General features: G+C 50.0%; 1 protein-coding gene across 2 annotated transcripts in view; it reads right to left on the bottom strand.

The window, feature by feature from the left end:
- Positions 1 to 25471, bottom strand: part of nfs1 (NFS1 cysteine desulfurase) — a 47774-nt gene that overhangs the window by 22077 nt on the left and 226 nt on the right. The window contains exons 1-5 of one of the 2 annotated variants that reach the window (XM_072515266.1): positions 25252 to 25466; positions 21676 to 21749; positions 19485 to 19601; positions 15954 to 16037; positions 1034 to 1186 (exon numbers count right to left, since the gene is read on the bottom strand). In XM_072515266.1, the coding sequence (XP_072371367.1) occupies positions 1034 to 1186; positions 15954 to 16037; positions 19485 to 19601; positions 21676 to 21749; positions 25252 to 25351 (528 nt within the window). In that variant the 5' untranslated portion in view covers positions 25352 to 25466. Of the gene's footprint in view, positions 1 to 1033; positions 1187 to 15953; positions 16038 to 19484; positions 19602 to 21675; positions 21750 to 25251; positions 25467 to 25471 lie in introns of those variants that run through there. The other variant, XM_072515267.1, reaches the window with a different exon arrangement.

Raw genomic sequence — 25471 nt, 5'->3', positions numbered from 1 at the left:
CAAGTGGGGTCAATTCCTCCTCATCATGTGCTAGGCTCAGTTTAATCCAGTTTAAGGTGGTCCACCGGGCACACATGACGGTGGCGAGGATGAGCAAGTTTTTCGGGGTAGAAGACAGATGTGCGAGGTGTGCGGGAAGCCCAGCAAACCATGTCCATATGTTTTGGGCATGCCCGAAGCTTGGAGGGTTCTGGCAGGGGTTTGCCAAGGCAATGTCCAAGGTGCTCGGTACGCGGGTGGTGCCAAGTCCAGAGGTGCCGATCTTTGGAGTGTCAGAAGACCCGAGAGTTCAGGGGGTGAAAGAGGCCGACGTTCTGGCCTTTGCCTCCCTGGTAGCCCGGAGACGGATCCTTTTTTACATAGATAGAATTTACAGTGCAGAAGGAGGCCATTCAGCCCATCGAGTCTGCACCGGCTCTTGGAAACAGCACCCTACCCAAGGTCAACACCTCCACCCTATCCCCATAACCCAGTAACCCCACCCAACACTAAGGGCAATTTTGGACACTAAGGGCAATTTATCATGGCCAATCCACCTAGCTTGCACATCTTTGGACTGTGGGAGGAAACCGGAGCACCCAGAGGAAACCCACGCGCACACGGGGAGGATGTGCAGACTCCACACAGACAGTGACCCAAGCCGGAATCGAACATGGAGCTGTGAAGCAATTGTGCTATCCAATCGAAACCCCCAAGAGTAGAGACTTGGATTCAATGACATGGCTGGGTTTCTCAGCCTCGAGAAAATAAAGTTTGCCTTACGAGGGTCTACGCTGGGGTTCTCCCGGAGGTGGCAGTCATTCGTCGACTTTCTTGGAGAAATTCAAAATGTCAGCAGTAGCAGCTTTCCGAGGGGAGGGGGGGGGGGGGGGGGGTGGTTAAGTGTTATTTTATGTGGTTTGTGAAGATAGAGCCGATTGGGGAAATGTCTATTTTTTCACCATGTTAATGTTTACTGTTCTTTTTCTGTTATTGTTATAAAATTTTACAAATACTTCAATAAAAATATATTGTTTTTAAAATTAAAACTTGCCTTTAAATCTATAAGTCCATTGGTCTTCACTGGCAAATAGGTCACTTCAAAACCTTCAGTCTCAAGCATGCGGCATGAATCCAGTACACACTTATGTTCTGTCTGGCTAGTGATGACATGCTTCTTCTTGGCTTTGTAAAATCTTGCAACACCCTGGAAACAACAAAAGGTTGATCAAAATTAATCTTAACTTCTGAAAGCACAATATTTGAAACACAAAATATAGTTTCATTGCTCTTCACTGAGAGACAGAATTAATCTGCATTTGGATAGGCAGGGATTAATCAAGAACAGTCAACATGGTTTTGTTAAGGGGAGGTCATGTCTGTCTGACAAACATGATTTGAGTTTTCCGAAGAGGTGACCAGGTGGTGCAGCTGAAAGAAATGCATTTGGCATAGTTGACTTGGACTTCAGCAAAGCTCTTGATAAAGTTCCACATGGGAGACGATAGCGACGGGTAGCAAATTTGATCCAAAATTGGCTGAGTGGTCGGGAGCAGAGACTGGGAGCCTGTGTCCAGTGGGGTCCTGCAGGGATCAGTGTTGGGGCCCTTGATGCTTGTGGTTTATATAAATGATTTAGACTTGAATGTAGGAGGTCTTTCTAACTGCAAGGGCAGCCAACGACTATTACCCTGCTTCCTGTTACTAAGCCAACCTTTCATCCAGTTTACTCCCAGTGACTGCGTGGATCTCACATCCACAATGTGCATGGTAGGTGGACTGGCAATGTTGACTTGCCCCGTAATTGGAAAAAAAAAAATTTTTTAATTATCCAGTTTGCCATATTTGACCTGCATCACCTGAGCTTTCACTTTCTTGATCAATCTGCCATGTGGCACTTTGTCAAACGCCTTGCTAAAGTTCACGTAGACGACATCCACTCCACTACCTTCATCAACCCTTGTCACTTCCTCAAAGAATTTAATTCAAATTTGTGAGGCAAGACCTTCCTTTAAAAAGTCCATGCTGACTATCCCCGACTAGTCCATGCCTTTCTATATGACAGTTAATCCTATCTCAGCATTGATTCTACCAATTTGCCCAGTACCGAAGTTAGACTAACTGGCCTATAATTGCTTGGTATATCCTTTGATCCCTTTTTAAACAATGGAACTACATTTGCATTTCTCTAGCCCTCCGATTCCTCCCTTGTATCTAGTGAGGATTGGAAAATCCTCAGAGCATCCGCTATCTCCACCCTGACCTCCTTCAGTAGCTTCGGAAGCAATCCACCTGGCCAAGGATTTCAACCCTTCGAGTACTCTCTCTGTCTTCATGATTATCCCGTTCAATATCTCAGTGTTCCTCCTGGGTCACTATCTGCAAAATATTCATTTAAAACCCTTCCCACAGCGTCTGCAACTACACACAAGTTCCCTTCTTCTTCTCTGATAGGTCCCACTTTTTCCTTTACAACTGTGGGGAAATATATTGTGGGAACATATCAGATTTTCAGAATCCAAACCACAAATGTGACAATGTAACAATGTAGGCACAGCTGGTAAATTAGATACAAGTATAAATGCTGGAATAAAATGGCGAGAAGGAGCGCCTATCAGGAGTCACAATTTAGGAATACTAAACCAATGGGGGACAAAGACGTGCACATGTATTTGTGCACGTGGTTCTTTTCTTTGTTCTCTTCTTTGTTCCCTTTCTTCTGCCCCTCTGGGCTTTTTGGTTCTCTTTTTTTATATTTGAATTTGTACTAAGTTTTGCAATAATCTCGGGCAGCAGGGTGGCACAGTGGTTAGCACTGCTGCATCACGGCACCGAGGTCCCAGGTTCAATCCCGGCTCTGGGTCACTGTCCGTGTGGAGTTTGCACATTCTCCCCATGTCTGCGTGGGTTTCACGCCCACAACCCAAAGATGTGCAGGCTAGGTGGATTGGCCACGCTAAATTGCCCCTTAATTGGAGAAAAATGAATTGGGTACTCTAAATTTAGAAAATAAAAAATAAATAAACTCAATTTCAACCTACCACCAGACTTCGACTCTTATTAGAAAATAAGGGATCATACAACAACCTTTTACCATTAATTATATTGGTAAAACATCTTTGAGTTTTCTTTAACTTTATTCGCTAATTTTTTTTTTTCATGCCCTCTTTTTGATTTCTTTGTTTCGTTTTTGACTTTGTCCCCGCACTTCCCATACTCATCTAGGCTATCTGCAATGCTGTATGCCTATTGAATGCTTTGTTTTTCAGTTTGATTTCCCCCTGGGGGGCAGGGGAAGGGGGTGTCTAGATTTGGCAGTACCACTCTTATTTTTTGGAGTGGACATGTCAACATTGTACTTTTAGGATCTTGCTTTTTAATACATCCCACTGGCTTTCCACCGATTTATCCTCAAACAGCGCTGGCCAGTCCACCTCAGCCATGTTTCCTGTAATTTCTGTAAAATTTGCCCCCCCCCCCCCCACCAACATTCTTCCAGTTCAAAATTTTTACTCCTGCTTTATCCCTGTCCTTTTCCATGGCAATACTGAATCTAACTGAATTGTGATCACTATCCCCGATATGGTCACCAACTATCACTTCACCCACTTGCCCTTCATAGATTATCATAGAATTTACAGTGCAGAAGGAGGCCATTCGGCCCATCGAGTCTGCACTGGCTCTTGGAAAGAGCACCCTACCCAAGGTCAACACCTCCACCCTATCCCCATAACCCAGTAACCCCACCCAACACTAAGGGCAATTTTGGACACTAAGGGCAATTTATCATGGCCAATCCACCTAGCTTGCACATCTTTGGACTTCTTCGTTCCCCAAAGCTAGGTCTACAATTGCAGCTCCTCTTGTTGGGTCCGTCACTAATTGGTTTAAAAATACTTTCCTGGACGCACTGCACAACTGTTTCTCCCTCCGCTTCCCTTGTATTGCCTGAATCCCAGTTGATATTGGGATAGTTGACTTCCGGTTGCGGCTATGCGGAGCTAAGCCGCACGATTCGGCAGCTCCCGCGAACACGGACTTTCGGGCTCGCTAGAAGAGCCCCAACGGAACTTTCTTTACAGCCAACCTGTGGGGAAGAGAGGAGAGAGGTCCCCTACTAACTTGTATGGACCGGACCCGCAGCGAAACAGCCAAAAAAGTGGCATTGGAGCAGCGGGAGAAGAGAGGGAAAATAAGCAAAATGGCGGCGGCCGGGGACAAAGAGGAGATGCAGGAATTCATCAAGCGCGGCTTCAGGGAGCTGCGCAAGGAGATGGTGGCGCCTAATTGAAGGACTTGGGGCAACCCAGAAAGCCCACGAGGTGAAGATCCAGGAGATCCAGGAAAAAGTGAGTGAGAATGAGGACGAGCTCTTGGGCCTGGCGGTGAGAGTGAAGCGGCACGAGGCGCTACACAAGACGTGGGCGGGAAGACTCGAAGACCTGGAGAACAGGTCGAGGAGAAATAATCTGAGGATCTTGGGTCTCCCAGGAGTGGAGGGGGCCGATGCCGCGGCATATGCGGGCACAATGATCGTGGCGCTGATGGGCACGGAGGTCCCCCGAGGTTGCTGGAGCTGGAAGGGGCGCACCGGGTGCTGGCGAGGAAACCCAAGGCAAATGAGCCGCCAAGGGCGATGGTGGTGAGATTTACGGACAGAGAGAGGGTCCTGAAATGGGCCAAGAAGGAGCGGAGCAGCAAGTGGGACAATGCAGAGATCAGAATATACCCGGACTGGAGCACGGAGGTCGCTAAGCGGAGAGCGGGTTTCAACCGGGCCAAAGCGGTGCTGCATCGGAAAGGAGTGAAATTTGGAATGTTGCAGCCAGCGCGACTGTGGGTTACACATAATGGCCAACACCACTACTTCGAAACGCCCGAAGAGGCGTGGACCTTTATACTAACTGAAAAGTTGGACTCGAATTGAGGGTTTGTGAGGGTAGGGGGTGTTTGAGGGTTGAAGTATGATGGTTGTTGTATATAGGGGGTCAATCACGCGCAGGAAATGTTATATGGGCTGGGGAGAGAGAGACAAGGCCGCGACAGGAGCTGTGCCAGAGGGGGCGGGGCAGGCTTTGGAAAGCGCAAGGTTCTTTTCCCACGCGCAGGAAGAAAGGCGGGAAGGGGAACGAAGGAACGTATATTGATTGGGAGACTCCCACACGGGGGGGGGGGGGGGGGTCAGTCAAAGGGATGGCGGGGTAAGCCGGGGTCAGCTGTCTTACGGGAGTGATATGGGGGGGGGGCAAAAAAGCTGGACAGGGATCTAGCGGGGGGGGGGGGGGGGGTGAGGGGAGAGGGGGTGGAGGTTGCTGCTGCACTGGCCGAAAGGGAATGGGAAACAGAAGAGGTGGTTGGGACAGAGGTCCCCCGGCTGGGGGACTGGAGGGTGAGGGAGACGCAGACACGGAATTGGCCCAGAAAAGGAGATGGCTAGTCGGTGTGTGTGTGGGGGGGGGGGGGCCTCCAATCCGGCTGATAACGTGGAACGTGAGGGGCCTGAATGGGCCGGTGAATGGGCTCGAGTGTTCACGCACTTGAAGGGACTGAAGGCAGACGTGGCTATGCTCCAAGAGACACACCTGAAGGTGGCGGACCAGGTTAGGTTAAGAAGGGGATGGGTAGGACTGGTATTCCACTCGGGACTGGACGCGAAAAATAGAGGGGTGGCAATTCTGGTGGGAAAGCATGTCATTTGAGGCCAAGACTATCGCAGTGGATAATGGAGGGAGATATGTGATGGTGAGTGGTAGGTTGCAAGGGACGTGGGTGGTGTTGGTAAATGTATACGCCCCGAACTGGGATGATGCTGGATTCATGAAGCGCATGTTGGGGCGCATTCCGTACCTGGAGGTAGGAGGCCTGATAATGGGAGGGGACTTCAATACAGTGCTGGACCCAGCACTGGACCGCTCCAGATCAAGGACGGGAAAGAGGCCGGCAGCGGCCAAGGTGCTCAGGGGGTTTATGGATCAGATGGGGGGAGTCGACCCATGGAGGTTTGCAAGACCGCAGGCCAGGGAATTTGCTTTCTTTTCCCACGTGCACAAGGCCTACTCCCGGATAGATTTTTTTGTTCTGGGCAGGGCGCTCATCCCGAGGGTGGAGGGGACGGAGTATTCAGCCATAGACGTTTCGGACCATGCCCCGCACTGGGTGGAAATGGGGCTGGGAGAGGAGACGGACCAACGCCCGCTGCGGCGGCTGGACGTGGGACTGCTGGCAGATGAGGTGGTGTGTGGGAAGGTGAGGGGGTGTATCGAAAGGTACTTGGAGGCCAGCGACAACAGGGAGATGCGAGTGGGGGTGGTATGGGAGGCGTTGAAGGCAGTGATCAGGGGAGAGCTAATCTCCATCAGGGCTCATAGGGAGAAGACAGAGGGCATGGAAAGGGAGAGGTTAGTTAGTGGGGGAGATTTTGCGAGTGGACAGGAGATTCGCAGAGGCCCCGGAGGAAAGATTACTTGGGGAAAGACGACGGCTCCAGACGGAGTTTGACCTGTTGACCACGGGGAAGGCGGAGGCACAGTGGAGGAAGGCGCAGGGGACAGCCTACGAGTACAGGGAAAAGGCTAGTCGGATGCTGGCACACCAGCTCCGTAAGAGGACGGCAGCGAGGGAAATAGGGGGAATCAAAGATGGAAGGGGAGCAGAGTGCAACAAAACTAAACAAGGTATTCAAGGCCTTCTATGAAGAGCTGATCCCCGGGGGGGGGGGGGGGGGGGGGGGGGATTCCTAGACCAACTGAGGTTCCCAAGGGTGGAGGAGCAAGAGGCGGCTGGTTTGGGGGCACCAATTGGGTTGGAGGAGCTGAGTAAGGGTTTGGGGAGTATGCAGGCGGGGAAGGCCCCGGGGCCGGACGAGTTCCCGGTGGAGTTCTATAGAAAGTATGTGGACCTGTTGGCCCCGCTACTAGTGAGGACCTTTAACGAGGCAAGAGAGGAGGGGACCCTGCCCCCGACAATGTCAGAGGTGACAATTTCCTTGATTCTAAAGCGAGACAAGGACCCACTTGACTGTGAGATGTGGCAGGTCCGGGAGGCTTCCAGCGTCCCGGATGGCTTCATCTGCAGAAAGTGCACCCAACTGGAGCTCCTCACAGACCGCATGGTTCGGTTGGAGCAGCAATTGGATGCACTTAGGAGCATGCAGGTGGCGGAAAGCATCATAGATCGCAGTTATTTAAATGTGGTCACACCCAAGGTGCAGGCAGAGAAATGGGTGACCACCAGAAAGGGCAGGCAGTCAGTGCAGGAATCCCCTGTGGTTGTCCCCCTCTCGAACAGATATACCCCTTTGGATACTGTCGGGGGGGGGGGGGTTAGCCTATCAGGGGAAAACAGCAGCAGCCAGAGCAGTGGCACCACGGCTGGCTCTGATGTTCAGAAGGGAGGGTCAAAGCGCAGAAGAGTAATAGTAATAGGGGACTCGATAGTCAGGGGCACAGATAGGCGCTTCTGTGGACGAGAAAGAGACTCCAGGATGGTATGTTGCCTCCCTGGTGCCAGGGTCCAGGATGTCTCCGAACGGGTAGAGGGAATCCTGAAGGGGGAGGGAAAACAGGCAGAGGTTGTTGTACATATTGGTACTAACGACATAGGCAGGAAGGGGCATGAGGTCCTGCAGCAGGAGTTCAGGGAGCTAGGCAGAAAGTTAAAAGACAGGACCTCGAGGGTTGTAATCTCGGGATTACTCCCTGTGCCACGTGCCAGTGAGGCTAGAAATAGGAAGACAGAGCAGATAAACACGTGGCTAAACAGCTGGTGTAGGAGGGAGGGTTTCCGTTATCTGGACCACTGGGAGCTCTTCCGGGGCAGGTGTGACCTGTATAAGAAGGACGGGTTGCATCTAAACCGGAGAGGCATAAATATCCTGGCCGCGAGGTTTGCTAGTGTCACACGGGAGGGTTTAAACTAGTATGGCAGGGGGGTGGGCACGGGAGCAATAGGTCAGAAGGTGAGAGCATTGAGGGAGAACTAGGGAATATGGACAGTGTGAAATAATCATAGAATTTACAGTGCAGAAGGAGGCCATTCGGCCCATCGAGTCTGCACCGGCTCTTGGAAAGAGCACCCTACCGAGGCCCACACCACCCAATCCCCATAACCCAGTAACCCCATTCAACCAACCCTAAGGCCAATTTTGGACACTAAGGGCAATTTAACATGGCCAATCCACCTAACCTGCACATCTTTGGACTGTGGGAGGAAACCGGAGCACCCGGAGGAAACCCACGCACACACGGGGAGAACGTGCAGACTCCGCACAGACAGTGACCCAAGCCGGGAATCGAACCTGGGACCCTGGAGCTGTGAAGCAATTATGCTAACCACTATGCTACCGTGCTCTGAGGCAGAGCAGACGGGGAGAAGTTGCTGAACACAGAGGGTCTGGTGGCCTGAAGTGCATATGTTTTAATGCAAGGAGCATTACGGGTAAGGCAGATGAACTTAGAGCTTGGATTAGTACTTGGAACTATGATGTTGTTGCCATTACAGAGACCTGGTTGAGGGAAGGGCAGGATTGGCAGCTAAACGTTCCAGGATTTAGATGTTTCAGGCGGGATAGAGGGGGATGGAGAAGGGGAGGCGGAGTTGCGCTACTTGTTCGGGAGAATATCACAGCTATACTGCGAGAGGACACCTCAGAGGGCAGTGAGGCTATATGGGTAGAGATCAGGAATAAGAAGGGTGCAGTCACAATGTTGGGGGTATACTACAGGCCTCCCAACAGCCAGCGGGAGATAGAGGAGCAGATAGGTAGACAGATTTTGGAAAAGAGTAAAAACAACAGGGTTGTGGTGATGGGAGACTTCAACTTCCCCAATATTGACTGGGACTCACTTAGTGCCAGGGGCTTAGACGGGGCGGAGTTTGTAAGGAGCATCCAGGAGGGCTTCTTAAAACAATATGTAAACAGTCCAACTAGGGAAGGGGCGGTACTGGACCTGGTATTGGGGAATGAGCCTGACCAGGTGGTAGATGTTTCAGTAGGGGAGCATTTCGGTAACAGTGACCACAATTCAGTAAGTTTTAAAGTACTGGTGGACAAGGATAAGAGTGGTCCGAGGATGAATGTGCTAAATTGGGGGAAGGCTAATTATAACAATATTAGGCGGGAACTGAAGAACATAGATTGGGGGCGGATGTTTGAGGGCAAATCAACATCTGACATGTGGGAGGCTTTCAAGTGTCAGTTGAAAGGAATACAGGACCGGCATGTTCCTGTGAGGAAGAAAGATAAATACGGCAATTTTCGGGAACCTTGGATGACGAGTGATATTGTAGGCCTCGTCAAAAAGAAAAAGGAGGCATTTGTCAGGGCTAAAAGGCTGGGAACAGACGAAGCCTGTGTGGCATATAAGGAAAGTAGGAAGGAACTTAAGCAAGGAGTCAGGAGGGCTAGAAGGGGTCACGAAAAGTCATTGGCAAATAGGGTTAAGGAAAATCCCAAGGCTTTTTACACGTACATAAAAAGCAAGAGGGTAGCCAGGGAAAGGGTTGGCCCACTGAAGGATAGGCAAGGGAATCTATGTGTGGAGCCAGAGGAAATGGGCGAGGTACTAAATGAATACTTTGCATCAGTATTCACCAAAGAGAAGGAATTGGTAGATGTTGAGTCTGGAGAAGGGGGTGTAGATAGCCTGGGTCACATTGTGATCCAAAAAGACGAGGTGTTGGGTGTCTTAAAAAATATTAAGGTAGATAAGACCCAGGGCCTGATGGGATCTACCCCAGAATACTGAAGGAGGCTGGAGAGGAAATTGCTGAGGCCTTGACAGAAATCTTTGGATCCTCGCTGTCTTCAGGGGATGTCCCGGAGGACTGGAGAATAGCCAATGTTGTTCCTCTGTTTAAGAAGGGTAGCAAGGATAATCCCGGGAACTACAGGCCGGTGAACCTTACTTCAGTGGTAGGGAAATTACTGGAGAGAATTCTTCGAGACAGGATCTACTCCCATTTGGAAGCAAATGGACGTATTAGTGAGAGGCAGCACGGTTTTGTGAAGGGGAGGTCGTGTCTCACTAACTTGATAGAGTTTTTCGAGGAGGTCACTAAGATGATTGATGCAGGTAGGGCAGTAGATGTTGTCTATATGGACTTCAGTAAGGCCTTTGACAAGGTCCCTCATGGTAGACTAGTACAAAAGGTGAAGTCACACGGGATCAGGGGTGAGCTGGCAAGGTGGATACAGAACTGGCTAGGCCATAGAAGGCAGAGAGTAGCAATGGAGGGATGCTTTTCTAATTGGAGGGCTGTGACCAGTGGTGTTCCACAGGGATCAGTGCTGGGACCTTTGCTCTTTGTAGTATATATAAATGATTTGAAGGAAAATGTAACTGGTCTGATTAGTAAGTTTGCAGACGACACAAAGGTTGGTGGAATTGCGGATAGCGATGAGGACTGTCTGAGGATACAGCAGGATTTAGATTGTCTGGAGACTTGGGCGGAGAGATGGCAGATGGAGTTTAATCCGGACAAATGTGAGGTAATGCATTTTGGAAGGTCTAATGCAGGTAGGGAATATACAGTGAATGATAGAACCCTCAAGAGTATTGAAAGTCAAAGAGATCTAGGAGTACAGGTCCACAGGTCATTGAAAGGGTGGAGAAGGTAGTCAAGAAGGCATACGGCATGCTTGCCTTCATTGGCCGGGGCATTGAGTATAAGAATTGGCAAGTCATGTTGCAGCTGTATAGAACCTTAGTTAGGCCACACTTGGAGTATAGTGTTCAATTCTGGTCGCCACACTACCATAAGGATGTGGAGGCTTTAGAGAGGGTGCAGAAGAGATTTACCAGAATGTTGCCTGGTATGGAGGGCATAAGCTATGAGGAGCGATTGAATAAACTCTGTTTGTTCTCACTGGAACGAAGGAGGTTGAGGGGAGACCTGATAGAGGTATACAAAATTATGAGGGGTATAGACAGAGTGGATAGTCAGAGGCTTTTCCCCAGGGTAGAGGGGTCAATTACTAGGGGGCATAGGTTTAAGGTGAGAGGGGCAAGGTTTAGAGTAGATGTACGAGGCAAGTTTTTTTACGCAGAGGGTAGTGGGTGCCTGGAACTCGCTACCGGAGGAGGTAGTGGAAGCAGGGACGATAGGGACATTTAAGGGGCATCTTGACAAATATATGAATAGGATGGGAATAGAAGGATACGGACCCAGGAAGTGTAGAAGATTGTAGTTTAGTCGGGCAGCATGGTCGGCACGGGCTTGGAGGGCCGAAGGGCCTGTTCCTGTGCTGTACATTTCTTTGTTCTTTTGTTCTTTGTTCACTGCAATGTGGATCGTACAGGCCGATTTCGCTCCTCAATGTGGACGCTAAGTTATTGGCAAAAGTGCTGGCCACGAGGATTGAGGACTGTGTCCCGGGGGTGATTCATGAGGACTAGACGGGATTCGTAAAGGGCAGGCAATTAAATACTAATGTGCTGCGGCTCTTAAACGTGATAATGATGACATCGGAGGAGGGAGAGGCGGAGATAGTGGCAGCTATTGACGCGGAAAAGGCCTTTGACCGAGTAGAGTGGGAGTACCTCTGGGAGGTGTTGCATAGGTTTGGGTTCGGGGGAGGGTTTATTAGCTGGGTTAAGCTCCTTTACAGCGCCCCGGTGGCGAGTGTGATGACGAACCGGCGGAGGTCGGAGTACTTTCGGCTGCACCGAGGAACGAGGCAGGGGTGCCCCCTGTCCCCCCTGTTGTTCGCATTGGCGATCGAACCCTTGGCCATATCACTGAGGGAGTCTAATAAATGGAGGGGGGTGGTCCGCGGGGGAGAAGAGCATCGGGTGTCACTATACGCGGATGACCTGCTGCTGTACGTGGCGGACCCAATGGAGGGGATGGTGGAGGTCATGCAGACTCTGAGGGAGTTTGGGGAGTTCTCGGGCTATAAGCTCAATGTAGGGAAGAGTGAGCTTTTTGTATTACAGGCAGGGGACCAAGAAAGAGGGATAGGGGACCTACCGCTGAGGAGGGCGGTGGGGAGTTTTCGGTATCTGGGGATCCAGATAGCCAGGAGTTGGGGGGCCCTACACAAATTGAATCTGACGAGGTTGGTGGACCAAATGGAGGTGGACTTCAAAAGATGGGACATGTTGCCGCTCTCGTTGGTGGGTAGAGTGCAGTCGGTCAGAATGGTGGTCCTTCCGAGGTTTTTGTTTGTGTTTCAGTCCCTTCCCATCGTGATCACAAAGGGCTTTTCCAAGAGAGTAGGTAGGAGTATTATGGGGTTTGTGTGGGCGAATAAGACCCCGAGGGTAAGGAGAGGGTTCCTGGAACGCAGTAGGGACCGAGGAGGGTTGGCGCTGCCAAACCTAGGGAGCTACTACTGGGCAGCAAATGTGGCGATGATCCACAAGTGGGTTATGGAGGGAGAGGGGGCGGCATGGAAGAGGATGGAAATGGCGTCCTGTAAGGGAACGAGCTTGGGGGCGTTGGTGACGGCACCGCTGCCGTTCTCGCCATCAAAGTATACCACGAGCCCGGTGGTGGCGGCAATGTTAAGGATCTGGGGCCAGTGGAGACGGCACAGGGGTGCAGTGGGAGCCTCGGTGTGGTCCCCGATCAGGGGTAACCACCGGTTTGTCCCGGGGAAGATGGACGGGGTGTTCCAGGGCTGGTATCGGGCGGGGATTAGAAGAATGGGGGACCTGTTCATTGACGGGATATTTGCGAGCCTAGGGGCACAGGCGGAGAAGTTTGAGTTACCCCCGGGAAATGCATTTAGATATATGCAGGTGAGAGCTTTTGTGAGGCGACAGGTCAGGGAATTCCCGTTGCTCCCGGCACAAGAAATTCAAGACAGGGTGATCTCGGGCGTATGGGTCGGGGAGGGCAAGGTTTTGGCAATACACCAAGAGATGAAAGAAGAGGGGCAAGCGCTAGCAGAAGAGCTGAAGGGTAAATGGGAGGAGGAGCTGGGGGAGGAGATCGAGGAAGGTTTGTGGGCTGATGCCCTGGGTAGGGTTAATTCCTCCTCCTCATGTGCCAGGCTCAGCCTGATACAATTTAAGGCAATATTCGGAGTAGTGGATGAGCCGGGAGTGCAGGAGGCGAAAGAGGCCGGAATACTGGCCTTTGCGTCCCTAGTAGCCGGTGAAGGATCTTGCTAATGTGGAAGGAGGCGAAGTCCCCTAGCCTGGAGGCCTGGATAAACGACATGGCTGGGTTCATAAAGCTGGAGAGGATTAAGTTTGCCTTGAGGGTCTGCGCAGGGGTTCTACAGGCGGTGGCAACCGTTCCTAGACTACATCTCCCTTTCACTATTTGGGGGCTGTAGTATACTCCCAACAATGTAATTGCTCCGTTTTTATTTCCAAGCTCAACCCATAAAGCTTTGTTTGTCAACCCATTTAGTATATCAGAACTGGAATTGATAGACTAGGGTTGCTTTCCTTGGAGCAGAGAGATGGAACATGATTGAGATGTATAAAATGATGAGGGGCATAGATAGAGTAGACAGGAAGAAACATTTCCCCTTGATGGAGGGATCAATGACCAGGGGCATAGATTTAAAGGTAAGGAGCGTGAGATTTAGAAGGGATGAGAGACAATCTTTTTCACTCAGAGGGTGGTGGGAGTTTTGAACTCGCTGCCTGAAAGGGTTGTGGCACAGAGTATTTAGATGTGCACTCGAGTTGCCAAGGCAGACAAGGCTAAGGTCCAAGTGCTGGAAAAAGGGATTAGAATACGGATGCGCTTGTTTTTGACCAGTGCATATGCGATGGGCCGAAAGGCCTTTTCTGTGCCATACACACTAATGGCACTTTGCTCATTTTATTTTACAGCAAATACCTGGGCTAAATTACAACGGTAGCTTTCATTTCCTGGAGTATAGGTTACATTTCATCTAATGGAGATGTTTAAAATGATTTCTATATACCCTACTCGACTAGAGGGCCTACTTGACTAGAGGGAAGAGTCCACATTCATGGGGGCAGAACCTTAAAATTAAAGCTAGGCTCACGGGGACTGCGGCGCTGAGGACCCGGGTTCGAATCCCAGCCCTGGGTCACTGTCCGTGTGGAGTTTGCACATTCTCCACATGTCTGCGTGGGTTTCACCCCCACAACCCAAAGATGTGCAGGTTAGGTGGATTGGCCACACTAAATTGCCCCTTAAATGGAAAATAAAAAAAATAATAATTGGCTACTCTAAATTTTTATTTTTAAAAAAATTTAAATTAAAGCTAGGCTGGTCAGGAGTGATGTTACGAAACACAAAAAAGGGTAGCGGAAATTCCCCAAAAAGCTTTTGAGGCTGGGGATCAATTTCAAATCTCAAAATTGAGACTGATCGATTGTTAGGCACTAGTATCAAAGATAATGGAACCAAGAGGGCAGCACGGCAGCACAGTGGTTAGCACTGCTGCCCCATGGCACTCAGGGCCCAGATCCCGGCCCCGGGTCACTGTCCGTGTGGAGTTCGCACTTTCTCCGCGTGTCTGTGTGCGTCACACCCCCACAACCCAAATGATGTGCAGGGTAGGTGAAATGGCCACGCTTAATTGTCCATTATCGGGGGGGGGGGGGGGGGAAGAATTGGATACTCTAAAATTTAAAAAAACAAAGATTATGGAACCAATGCAGGTAGACGACTTCAGATACAAATCAGCCTTAATCTAATGGAATGGTACAACAGGCTCGAGCAGCTAAATGGCCTTCTCCTAACAAATGTCAACTCGGCAGCACTTCCTGAAATGAAAATGAAAATTGCTTATTGTCACAAGTAGGCTTCAAATGAAGTTACTGTGGAAAGCCCCTAGTCGCCACATTCCGGGGCCTGTTCGGGGAGGCTAATACGGGATCAGAAGGATGGGAGCTTTAGCCCTGCAATTTTTAGTTCGACATCACAAAGCAGTACAGAGGAGGTATTGCACCATCAAAATTCCTATAAACCCCGAGTTTAAAATGACGTCAAACATGTAACCAGATAACAGTGGGATTAGTAATCTTCAAGGATGAAAGCATTTGGGTTGAAAGATCTTCTTTACCCAGTCTTATCCTGTGATCTGTGGAAAGAATGAGGTCCAGTGGCCAAAGTTCGCCAGTAACAGAAGCCCTTTGACAAAATATTTGGTGAACACAGGCCCATTTGTCATCCGAGACATCCCGAGGTTGTGAATGGCATTATATAAAATGCAAGTTCTCCCGTTCTCTCACTCAGAAATCTAAAAATTCAGGCCAGTCTTTACTGAATTATGAACAAGCAGCACCAGTAATATTTTGTTCCAAACCCAGGATGCTACACAAATTAATAAAAATAACTTGGGTGTTTAAAAAAAAAAAATCAGAATTGCACAAAAATACAAATATTGTTGGAAGATTTGCGCTTTCCATTGCCCCACAGGAGATCTTAATAATGTATTGGAGAGGCAGGAGTCTGAACTGTTGCATACAAAGTTCAACATTTTAACTAAAATAGTGCTAATGTTTAAACTAAAACAGTAGCGATTTACTGTCTCAGAACCTTGTTGTCAAATGTGAAATAACATGGGTAAATTACACAATCTAATACTGCATATCTGACCTCACTGGAATAAGATAGCCTCTATTGAGGTCTTAGTGATAAGAGTCAAATATTTCTATTAAGTAACTTTAAAACTACGAACTCAGATGAATACATTAGCGATTGTGCATCAGAGAAGCTCACCCAGCGACAATATGTTGATTAACCATCACAGTTCAGAGATGGTGCATCAATGCAAGAATGGAGGCGGCACAGTGGTTAGCACTGCTGCCTCACTGCACCTAGGTCCCAGGTTCAACCCCAGCCCCGGGACACTGTCTATGTGGAGTTTGCACATTCTCCCATCAGCGTTGGTCTCACCCCCACAATCCAAAAGATGTGCATTGGAAAAAGAGAATTGGGTACTCTGAATTATTATTTTTATTATTATTATTTTTTTTTTTTTTTAAATCATTGCAAGAATGGACAAATTTAACACAAACACCAGACAGAAAGCTTACCTTGATGGCGATGTTGTTTGACTCTGTAGCACCACTGGTGAAGATGATTTCTCTGTAGTCTGCACCTATGAGGTCAGCTGTTTGCTGCAGCAACAATTGATTTGATCAAAAAATAACTACAAACACAGATTAAAGCACATTGTATCAAACAAGTTATTTCATATTCAATTAGCTCAAACTGGAAGATCCTTAAAATGTACATTTTAGTCAGCTTACGTTTAAAGGCATACGTTTAATCTCAAATGATTTCACTGGGCTAATTTCAGGATCGTTTAACAGGAGAGCGAACAGCAAACAAATCAAAACCTTGCACCACGGAATGCTGTCTTACCCATCAAGCCTACGCTGGTTCTACTCAGTCCCACCCTTTTTGTCCATAACCCCATTATGGTGTTGTTGCTCAAGTACCTGTCCAAATCCCGTTTAAAATTATAGATGGAATCCGGTTCTACCAGTTTTTCAGGTAGACTGTTCCATTTCCTGACAACTCTGGAGAAAAAAAATTCTCAGCTCTCCTCTAGAACGTTTGCAATTCTCCTCTCCCCTCGTTTGCAAATGATTTTAAATCTACGGTCTCTGGTTATTGATTCACTCACTTGAGGGAATCTTTTCTCTATCTAGATCAGGGCAGTATTAACCATTGATTTAAAAAAATTTGGGCAGCATGGTGCCGCAGTGGTTAGCCCTGCTGCCTCACGGCGCCAAAGTCCCAGTTCGGTCCCGGCTCTGGGTCACTGTCCGTGTGGAGTTGGCACATTCTCCCAGTGTTTGCGTGGGTTTCGCCCCCACAACCCAAAGATGTGCAGGGCAGGTGGATTGGCCACGCTAAATTGCCCCTTAATTGGAAAAGAAGAATTGGATACTCTAAATTTTAAAAAACGGTTTGTGTTGAGGGCTGTAAAATGTCAGAGACAGCAAGTCTCCCAATTGTTGCAACTTTTGACCGACAATTGAAAGGGCCAGGAAAGAGGTCACCTGACCTCAGTTAATACATGAGCCGGAGGCAGTGAGCTTCGCAGCTTGAAACATCTAGAACTGGCTGGAGAATTAGCTTTTCCTGCCCGCAACCTGACAGGCACCCTCAAAGATCTATTAATGAGAAGAACAGGACGAGTATGCAGCGCTGCCCTTTTGAGCCTGTGCCACCATTAAAGATCATGGCTGATCTTGAAAATGAACTCCACTTTCCTACCCTGTCTCCATATCTCTAATTCCTTTGTGCAATCTCAATCTAATGTATTTTAGGCAGTCATTCCAAGGATCAGTGAATGCTGATGAATTCAATGTACAATCTGCAGACTCAATCACATGTTGAACACCAGCGATCTAGAGTCCAAAGACCAATCCCACTTCCCAGAAACACCTGCCAAGTGTGCAGTCGAATATGCAGCTCTAGGATCAGGCTCATCGGCCATGCAAGACCCCATGACCAGTTATACGTTCTTAGGTGAACAATCATACTTGTCAGCAAGTGATCACCAAAGACATAGATATAGCCACAAAAGACATTTGCATTTGATTTGGTGCAGCACAGTAGCACAGTGGTTAGCACAGTTGCTTCACAGCTCCAGGGTCCCAGGTTCGATTCCCGGCTTGGGTCACTGCCTGTGCAGAGTTTGCACTTTCTCCCCGTGTCTGTGTGGGTTTCCTCCGGGTGCTCCGGTTTCCTCCCACAGTCCAAAGATGTGCAGGCAATGTGGATTGGTTATGCTAAATTGCCCTCAAGTGTCCAAAAAGGTTGGGTTGGGTTACGGGGATAGGGTAGAGGTGTGGGCTTAGGTAGGGTGCTCTTTCAAAGAGCCGGTGCAGACTCGATGGGCCAAATGGCCTCCTTCTGCACTGTAAATTCTATGATTTCTACGTTCACACCTATTTTACAGCAAAAAGGGGCGTTGAAATTCTGCAATTGTTTTGGGTCTTCCGACACTCTTGGGAGGTCACGGAGGACTCCGCGATTGCAAGAATTTAGGAAACCATGTTCTAAGATAAAGGCGATAAATAAATAAGAGGCAACTGCTGCTGGCAGCCCTCAAGTATCTTGCAGAACCTGCGTAAAGAAATAAAAACACAAATCTTTTTGTCCAGGGAGAGGTAGAGGAGATTACAAAAGCAGGAAGGTCATGTTGGAGTTGTATAGAACTTTGGTGAGGCCACAGCTGGAGTGTGCAATTCTGGTTGCCACATTATAGGAAGGATGTGATCACACTGGAGTGGGTGCAGGGGCGATTCACCAGGATGTTGCCTGGGATGGAATATTTAAGTTATGAAGAGAGTTTGGCTAGGCTTGGAACGTTTTGCTTGAGCAGAGACCGAGGGTCAACTGATCGAGGTGTACATGGGGGCATGGATCGGGAGCAGCTGTTGAAGGGTCAGTTATGATGGGACACAAGTCCAAGGCGAGGGGCAGGAAATTTAATGGGGTCGATGCGAGGGAAAACCTTTCTACCCAGCTGGTGGCGATGGTCTGGAATGCACTGCCTGGGAGGATGGTAGAGGCGGGTTGCCAACACATCATTTAAAAAGTACTGGGGAAGGACAGCACGGTGGCGCAGTGGATAGCACTGACTGCGGCGCTGAGGACCTGGGTTTGAATCCCGGCCCTGGGTCACTGTCCGTGTGGAGTTTGCACATTCTCCCCATGTCTGCGTGGATTTCACCCCCACAACCCAAAAGATGTGCAGGGTAGGTGGATTGGCCAAGCTAAATTGCCCCTTAATTGGAAAAAAAAATAATTGGGTACTCTAAATTTAAAAAAGTATTGGGATGAGCACTTGGCATGTCTTAACATTCAAAGCTATGGGCCAAGTGCTGGCACGTGGGATTAGGTAGGTAGTGTTTTTTTTTTAAAATAAATTTAAAGTACCCAATTTGCTTTCCAATTAAAGGGCCATTTGGAGTGGCCAATTCACCTACTCTGCACATCTTGGGTAGTGGAGCGGAGACCCATGCAAACACGGGTAGAATGTGCAAACTCCATACGGACAGTGACCCAGGATCAAACCCGGGTCCTCAGCGATGTGAGGCAGCAGTGCTAACCACTGCGCCACCATGTCGTCCATGACCAGGTGTTTATCATGCGTCGGTGAGAAGGGACTCTTCTGAATTGTATTTTTCTGTGAATTCTTGCACGTCATCTGACAAAAACGTGCGGCAGCACGGTGGTGCAGTGGTTAGCACTGCTGCCTCACGGCGTTGAGGTCCCAGGTTCGATCCCGGCTCTGGGTCACTGTCCGTGTGGAGTTTGCACATCCTCCCCGTGTTTGTGTGGGTTTCACCCCCACAATCCAAAGATGTGCAGGCTAGGTGGATTGGCCACGATAAATTGCCCCTTAATTGGAAAAATGAATTGGTACTCTAAATTTACTTTTTTTATTTTTTTAAAAAGGTCTTCTGCCAAAAGTTACACCCGAATACTGATTGTACTTTGACTTTTTAGATAAGCAGTTATTATGGTTGCAACACCACTAAAGCGGTTAGGACCAGCCAATTGTTTAAACAGTGTTGGTTAAAGCTGTGAAAACAAAAACCTACCTTTCTTGCTTTCTCCACTGCTGCTTCACTCTCCCAGCCGTAAGCATGCGTTCTTGAATGAGGATTGCCATAGCAGTTGACAAGGTAGGGAAGCATTGCATCCAATACTCTAGGATCCTAGGGGTTAATTCAGGCTATTTAAACAAGGAGGCAATACACAACATACAATGCACTTCATTGGTTTGGGGTAGAACTTGTTGGGGGCTTCACCATTTGCTGAAGCTTGCTGTGGACAAATCGATTGCTCCATTACCAACAGAACAAGTAACTGCGTGTATAAAGCACTTCATTTGGGGATGTTCCAAGAATGTGACAAACATAAGTATTTCTTTCTGACTGAAGACCATATGTATTTAATCTATCTTTCACTTGCAATCTATCATAATTTTGATAATATTGGTCAAGCCTCCTTCACCCGGAAATCTAAAAAGCGAACACATCCAATCAGCACCTTTTTTGGAACTTCAATTTAGTGCAGGAAGTCGAATTGTTTGTCTGCATGGTTTACTTCACGATATGTGTGAACAGGTCAAAATTACAGATTCCTGTATTAGCTACGAGGAGAGGTTGGATAAACTTGGTTTGTTCTCATTGGAACGACGGAGGTTGAGGGGCCACCTGATCGAGGTCAACAAAATTATGAAGGGCATGGACAGAGTGGATAGTCAGAAGCTTTTTCCCAGGGAGGAAGAGTCAATTACTAGGGGACATAATGCGAGAGGCAAAGTTCAGAAGAGATGTGCGAGGGAAGTTTTTATTTTTACACAGAGGGTAGTGGGTGCCTGGAACTCGCTGCCAGGGTGGTGGTGGTGGAAGCAGGGGCGACAGTGACTTTTAGGGAGCATCTTGACAAAAACATGAATAGGTTGGGAATGGAGGGATACGGGCCCCAGCGGTGTAGAAGGTTTTAGGTTAGATGGGTGGCATGGTCGGCGCAGGCTTGGGGGGCCGAAGGGCCTATCCCTGTGCTGCACTTTTCTTTGTTCTTTGATGCATCTTACATTTCTAGCCATTTGAAATAGGAAATTGTATTTATATGGCATACTTGGCCAAATAAACATCTCAATGGACTTCATAGGAGCATTACCAAAAATCTATTATCCACTCACATAAGAAGATTATAATAGCAAAACCTTGCTTAAGCAGGGAGGTTTGAAAGTGTCTTGAAAGAAACGAGAGGTAAAGAGGCACCAGGGTATAGGAGGGAATTAGGAGGACCCAAACAGCTGGGCACCCTCTGGAAAGGGTGCAGAGGAAATTTACCAGGATGCTGTCTGGACTGGAGGGCATGTCTTATGAAGAAAGGTTGAGGGAGCGAGGGCTTCGCTCATTGGAGCGAAGGAGGAAGAGAGGTGACTTGATAGAGGTGTACAAGGTGATGAGAGGCATGGATAGCCAGAGGCTTTCCCCAGGGAGGATATGGCTGTCACGAGGGGGCATATATTAAGGTGATTGGAGGAAAGTATAGGGGGGATGTCAGAGGTAGGTTCTTTACACAGAGTGGTGGGTGTGTGGAATGCACTGCCAGCACAGATGGTGGAGTCAAGAGTCATTAGAGACATTTTTTTTGCGTGTTTTAAATTTAGAGTACCCAATTCATGGCCAATCCACCTACCCTGCACATCTTTTGGGTTGTGGGGGTGAAACCCATGCAAACAGGGGGAGAAAGTGCAAACTCCACACGGACAGTGACCAGAGCTGGGATTGAACCTGGGACCTCGGCGCCATGAGGCCACAGTGTTAACCCACTGCACCACCGTGCTACCCTGTCATTAGAGACATTTAAGCAACTCTTGGACAGGCACACGGACAGTAGTTAATTGAAGGGGTGTAGGTTAGGTTGATCTTAGATTAGGATAAATGGTCGGCACAACATCGTGGGCCGAAGGGCCTGTACTGTGCTGTTCTATGCCAATGCGGGACCGATTAAAATTGTGGAACCGATTAAAATTGTGGATGGTCAAGAGGCCAAAATTGAAGGAGCTCAGAAATCTTCTGACATTGTAAGACTGCATTGGGGGTGGGGGGGGGGGGGGGGGGGGGTGTAGGGGGTGTACATAGCTGAGTAGCAAAGCCAAAGAGGGGTGTGAAATCTCAATATCCCTATGGTCACCAATACCATTATACAAAAGCTACTTAAAAACATTTCTGCACGAGTCTTGATGGATCAATTGACATCAAACATCCCTACCATTGGCGTCGTAGCCTGAAAATCCAAGTATAGAGGGCGCACTTTATTTCCAAGATCTTTTAGAGAGTTGGTATCTGGAAAAACAGGACAAATTTGAAAATTACATATGCTTCAGCAAATAGTCTCAACAGCAAAGCTTAGATCGTACCACTCAAAACATTCTCTTCTCAAATGAAGGCACCTTTACAATCGCCACCTGCTTAAGAGTCATACTGCAGTCCAGAGATCCGCAAAGTCTCAACCAAAAATTCAGTGACCAGAAATTAAACGCATCCACCATCACAGTGGGGCAGTGTGAACCATCTATAAACGTATCAAAGGTTCCTTGGGTGGCACAGTAGTTGGCACTGTTGCCTCACGGCGCCAGGGACTCGGGTTTAATTCCGGCCTTGGGTGGTCTGTGCGGAGTTTGCATTTTCTCCCCGCGTCTGCGTACGTTTCCTCCAGGTGTCCCCATTTCCTCCCACAGCCCAAAGATGTGGAGTTTAGGTAGATTGGACACTCTTTTGAGGTTAACCAAATATAAGAAAGGAAACAAACTTGGGAATAAAGCAAAAAAAAAAAAAGGCTGTTCTAGTTAGGGATATTACTGCTGTCCAGTGATCTGCTAAGTCTCAACCAAAAATAACTCCTGTGGTGCCCACCAGGCAGTGGAGGTGGAGGAGGCCACCACTCCCGCATGTGACTTTTGACAGCAAAGCTGGAGTGGACATAAGGGCAAGTGCCACGCCCACCATGATTGGGCTTTGTCATGTCAGCGATCGGAAATAGAACGGGGGGGGGGGGGCCAGAAAGGCAAGCGGAGAGGTGAGGAAAGTAAGAGGAAAGCGAGCAAAGGACACAGCAGAAAGAGGATGGCGGCACAGGAGGTTGGGGCATCATGGTTAAGCTGGTGAGCGAGAGAATACACAGTCCACACTCCCACCCTGGGACAACCACATTGATGGAACGTAGAACATTACAGCGCAGAACAGGCCCTTCGGCCCTCGATGTTGCGCCGACCTGTGAAACCACTCTAAAGCCCATCTACACTATTCCCTTATCGTCCATATGTCTATCCAATGACCATTTGAATGCCCTTAGTGTTGGCGAGTCCACTACTGTTGCAGGCAGGGCATTCCACGCCCTTACTACTCTCGGAGTAAAGAACCTACTTCTGACATCTGTCTTATATCTAGAGAGAAGGAAGCATTCCTGAGGGCTGCACTCCCACCCTGGTCTTGAAAGTCACCTTCTCTTCATCCCTGCTCCTCTCCGCCCCCACCCACCACCCTCCACTCTCTCTGCCCCCCCCCCCATACCTCTCTCTCTGTCACTCCCCCTATATCTCTCTCTCGGTCCCTCCCGTCCCCCATACCCCTCACTCTCCCCTGCCCCCCCATATCCCTCTCGCCCCTGCCCCCATATCCCTCTCTCTCCCCTGCCCCCCATATCCTTCTCTCTCAGACCCTCCCCCTCAAATCTCTCTCTCTGTCTGTCTGTCCCCCTCCCCCCCCACCCCCCATACCTCTCTCTCTGTCACTCCCCCTATATCTCTCTCTCGGTCCCTCCCATCCCTCATATCCCTCTCTCTCCCCTGCCCCCCCATATCCCCCTCTCTCCCCTGGCCCCATATCCCTCTCTCTCCCCTGGCCCCATATCCCCCTCTCTCCCCTGCCCCCCACATCCTTCTCTCTGTCCCTCCCCCTCAAATCTCTCTCTCTGTCCCTCCCCCTCAAATCTCTCTCTCTGTCCCCCGTCCCCCCCCCCCCCCCAATACCTCTCTCTCTCTGTCACTCCTCCTATATCTCTGTCTCGGTCCCTCCGCCCCCATCTCTCTCTCTGCCCCTCCCCCCCCCCATATCCCTCTCTGTCACTCCCCCATATCCCTCTATGTCCCTCCCCCCCCCATATCCCTCTCTCTCTGTCCCTCCCCCCCCCCACCCATATCCCTCGCTCTGTCCCCCCCCCATATCCCTCTCTCTGTCTCCCCCCCCAATACCTCGCTGTCCCTCCCCCCCATATCCCTCTCTCTCTGTCCCTCCCCCCCATATCCCTCGCTCTGTCCCTCCCCCGCATATCCCTCGCTCTGTCCCTCCCCCCCCACCCATATCGCTCGCTCTGTCCCCCCCCCCATATCCCTCTCTGTCTCCCCCCCCCCAATACCTCTCTGTCCCTCCCCCCCATATCCCTCTCTCTCCCCTGGCCCCATATCCCCCTCTCTCCCCTGCCCCCCACATCCTTCTCTCTGTCCCTCCCCCTCAAATCTCTCTCTCTGTCCCTCCCCCCCCCCCCAATACCTCTCTCTCTCTGTCACTCCTCCTATATCTCTCTGTCCCTCCCCCCCATATCCCTGTGTCCCTCCCCCCCCATTTCACTCTCTCTGTCCCTACCCCCCTCATATGTGTCCCTCCCCCCGCCATATCCCTCTCTCTGTCCCCACCCCCCCCATATCCCTCTCTCTCTGTCCCTCCCCCCCCATATCCCTCGCTCTGTCCCTCCCCCCTATATCCCTCCCCCTCTCCCTGTCTGTCCCTCCCCCGCATATCCCTCGCTCTGTCCCTCCCCCCCCATATCCCTCCCCCTCTCCCTTCCATATCCCCCCATATCTCTCTCTCTCTGTCCCTCCCCCCCCATATCTCTCTCTGTTCCTCCCTCCCCATACCCCTCTCTGTCCCTCCCCCCCCCATATCCCTCTCTCTCCAATATCCCCCATATCTCTCTCTCTCTCTCCCCCCCCATATCCCTCTCTCTCCCCTGCCCCCCATATACTTCTCTCAGTCCCTCCCCTCAAATCTCGCTCTCTCTTACCCCCCCCCCCATACCTCTCTTTCTGTCACTCCCCCTATATCTCTCTCTCGGTCCCTCCCCCCCCCCCATATCTCTCTCTGTCCCTCTCTCCCCCCCATATCCCTTTCTCTCTGCCCCACCCCCATATCCCTCCCCCTTCCATATCCCCCATATCTCTCTCTGTGTCCCTCCCCCCCATATCCCTCGCTCTCTCCCTCCTTCCCCCTCCCATATCCCCCCATATCTCTCTCTCGGTGTGTCCCCCCCATCTCTCTCTCTCTCTGTCCCTCCCCCCCATATCTCTCTCTGTCCCCATATCTCCCTGTTCCTCCCCCCATATCTCTCTCTGTCCAACCCCCCACCCCATATCCCCCTCCATTCCTTCCCACCCCATAGCCCTTTGTCCCTCCCCACCCCCATATCCCTCGCTCTGTCCCTCCCCCCCCCCCATATCCCTCTCTCTCTGTTCCTCCCCGCATATCCCTCTGTCCCTCCCCCCCCCATATCCCTCTCTCTGTCCCTCCCCCATATCCCTCCACCTCTCCCTTCCATATCCCGTTCTTCCCCCCCCCCCATATCCCCCTCTGTTCCTTCCCCCCCCCCCCCATATCCCTCTTTGTCCCTCCCCCCCCCCATAACCCTCTCCGTTCCTCCCCCCATAACCCTCCCCCTCTGTCCCCACCTCCTCACCCCAATCCCCTCTGTCCCTCCTCCCCCCCACAGTCCCATCCCTCCTCCCCACCCCACAGCCCCATCCCTCCTCCCCACCCCACAGCCCCTCCCAATCCCTCTGCCTGTCTCTGTCACCATTCTCGGCTCGGTCGCACCGGCTCTGTGAGGTGCCGAACCTCCGGCGCAGGACTCTTCCAGCCCTGGCCAGGCCTCCGAGGGAACGTCCGCCCAGCATCTCCGGTGTAGAGCGGCCCAGTCCCTGGCCAGCGGGATGGTATTTACAACGCAGGAGAACAGTCCAACCCCTGAACCGGAAACCACCTTTCACCTTGGCAACGGAAGTGACGGAACAGCC

The sequence above is a fragment of the Scyliorhinus torazame genome, chromosome 8 (assembly GCF_047496885.1).
Source record: "Scyliorhinus torazame isolate Kashiwa2021f chromosome 8, sScyTor2.1, whole genome shotgun sequence".
NCBI classification, from domain to species: Eukaryota; Metazoa; Chordata; class Chondrichthyes; order Carcharhiniformes; family Scyliorhinidae; genus Scyliorhinus; species Scyliorhinus torazame.
The sequence above is the reverse complement of the archived record's forward strand: the minus strand, read 5'-3'. Positions and strand labels throughout refer to the sequence as shown.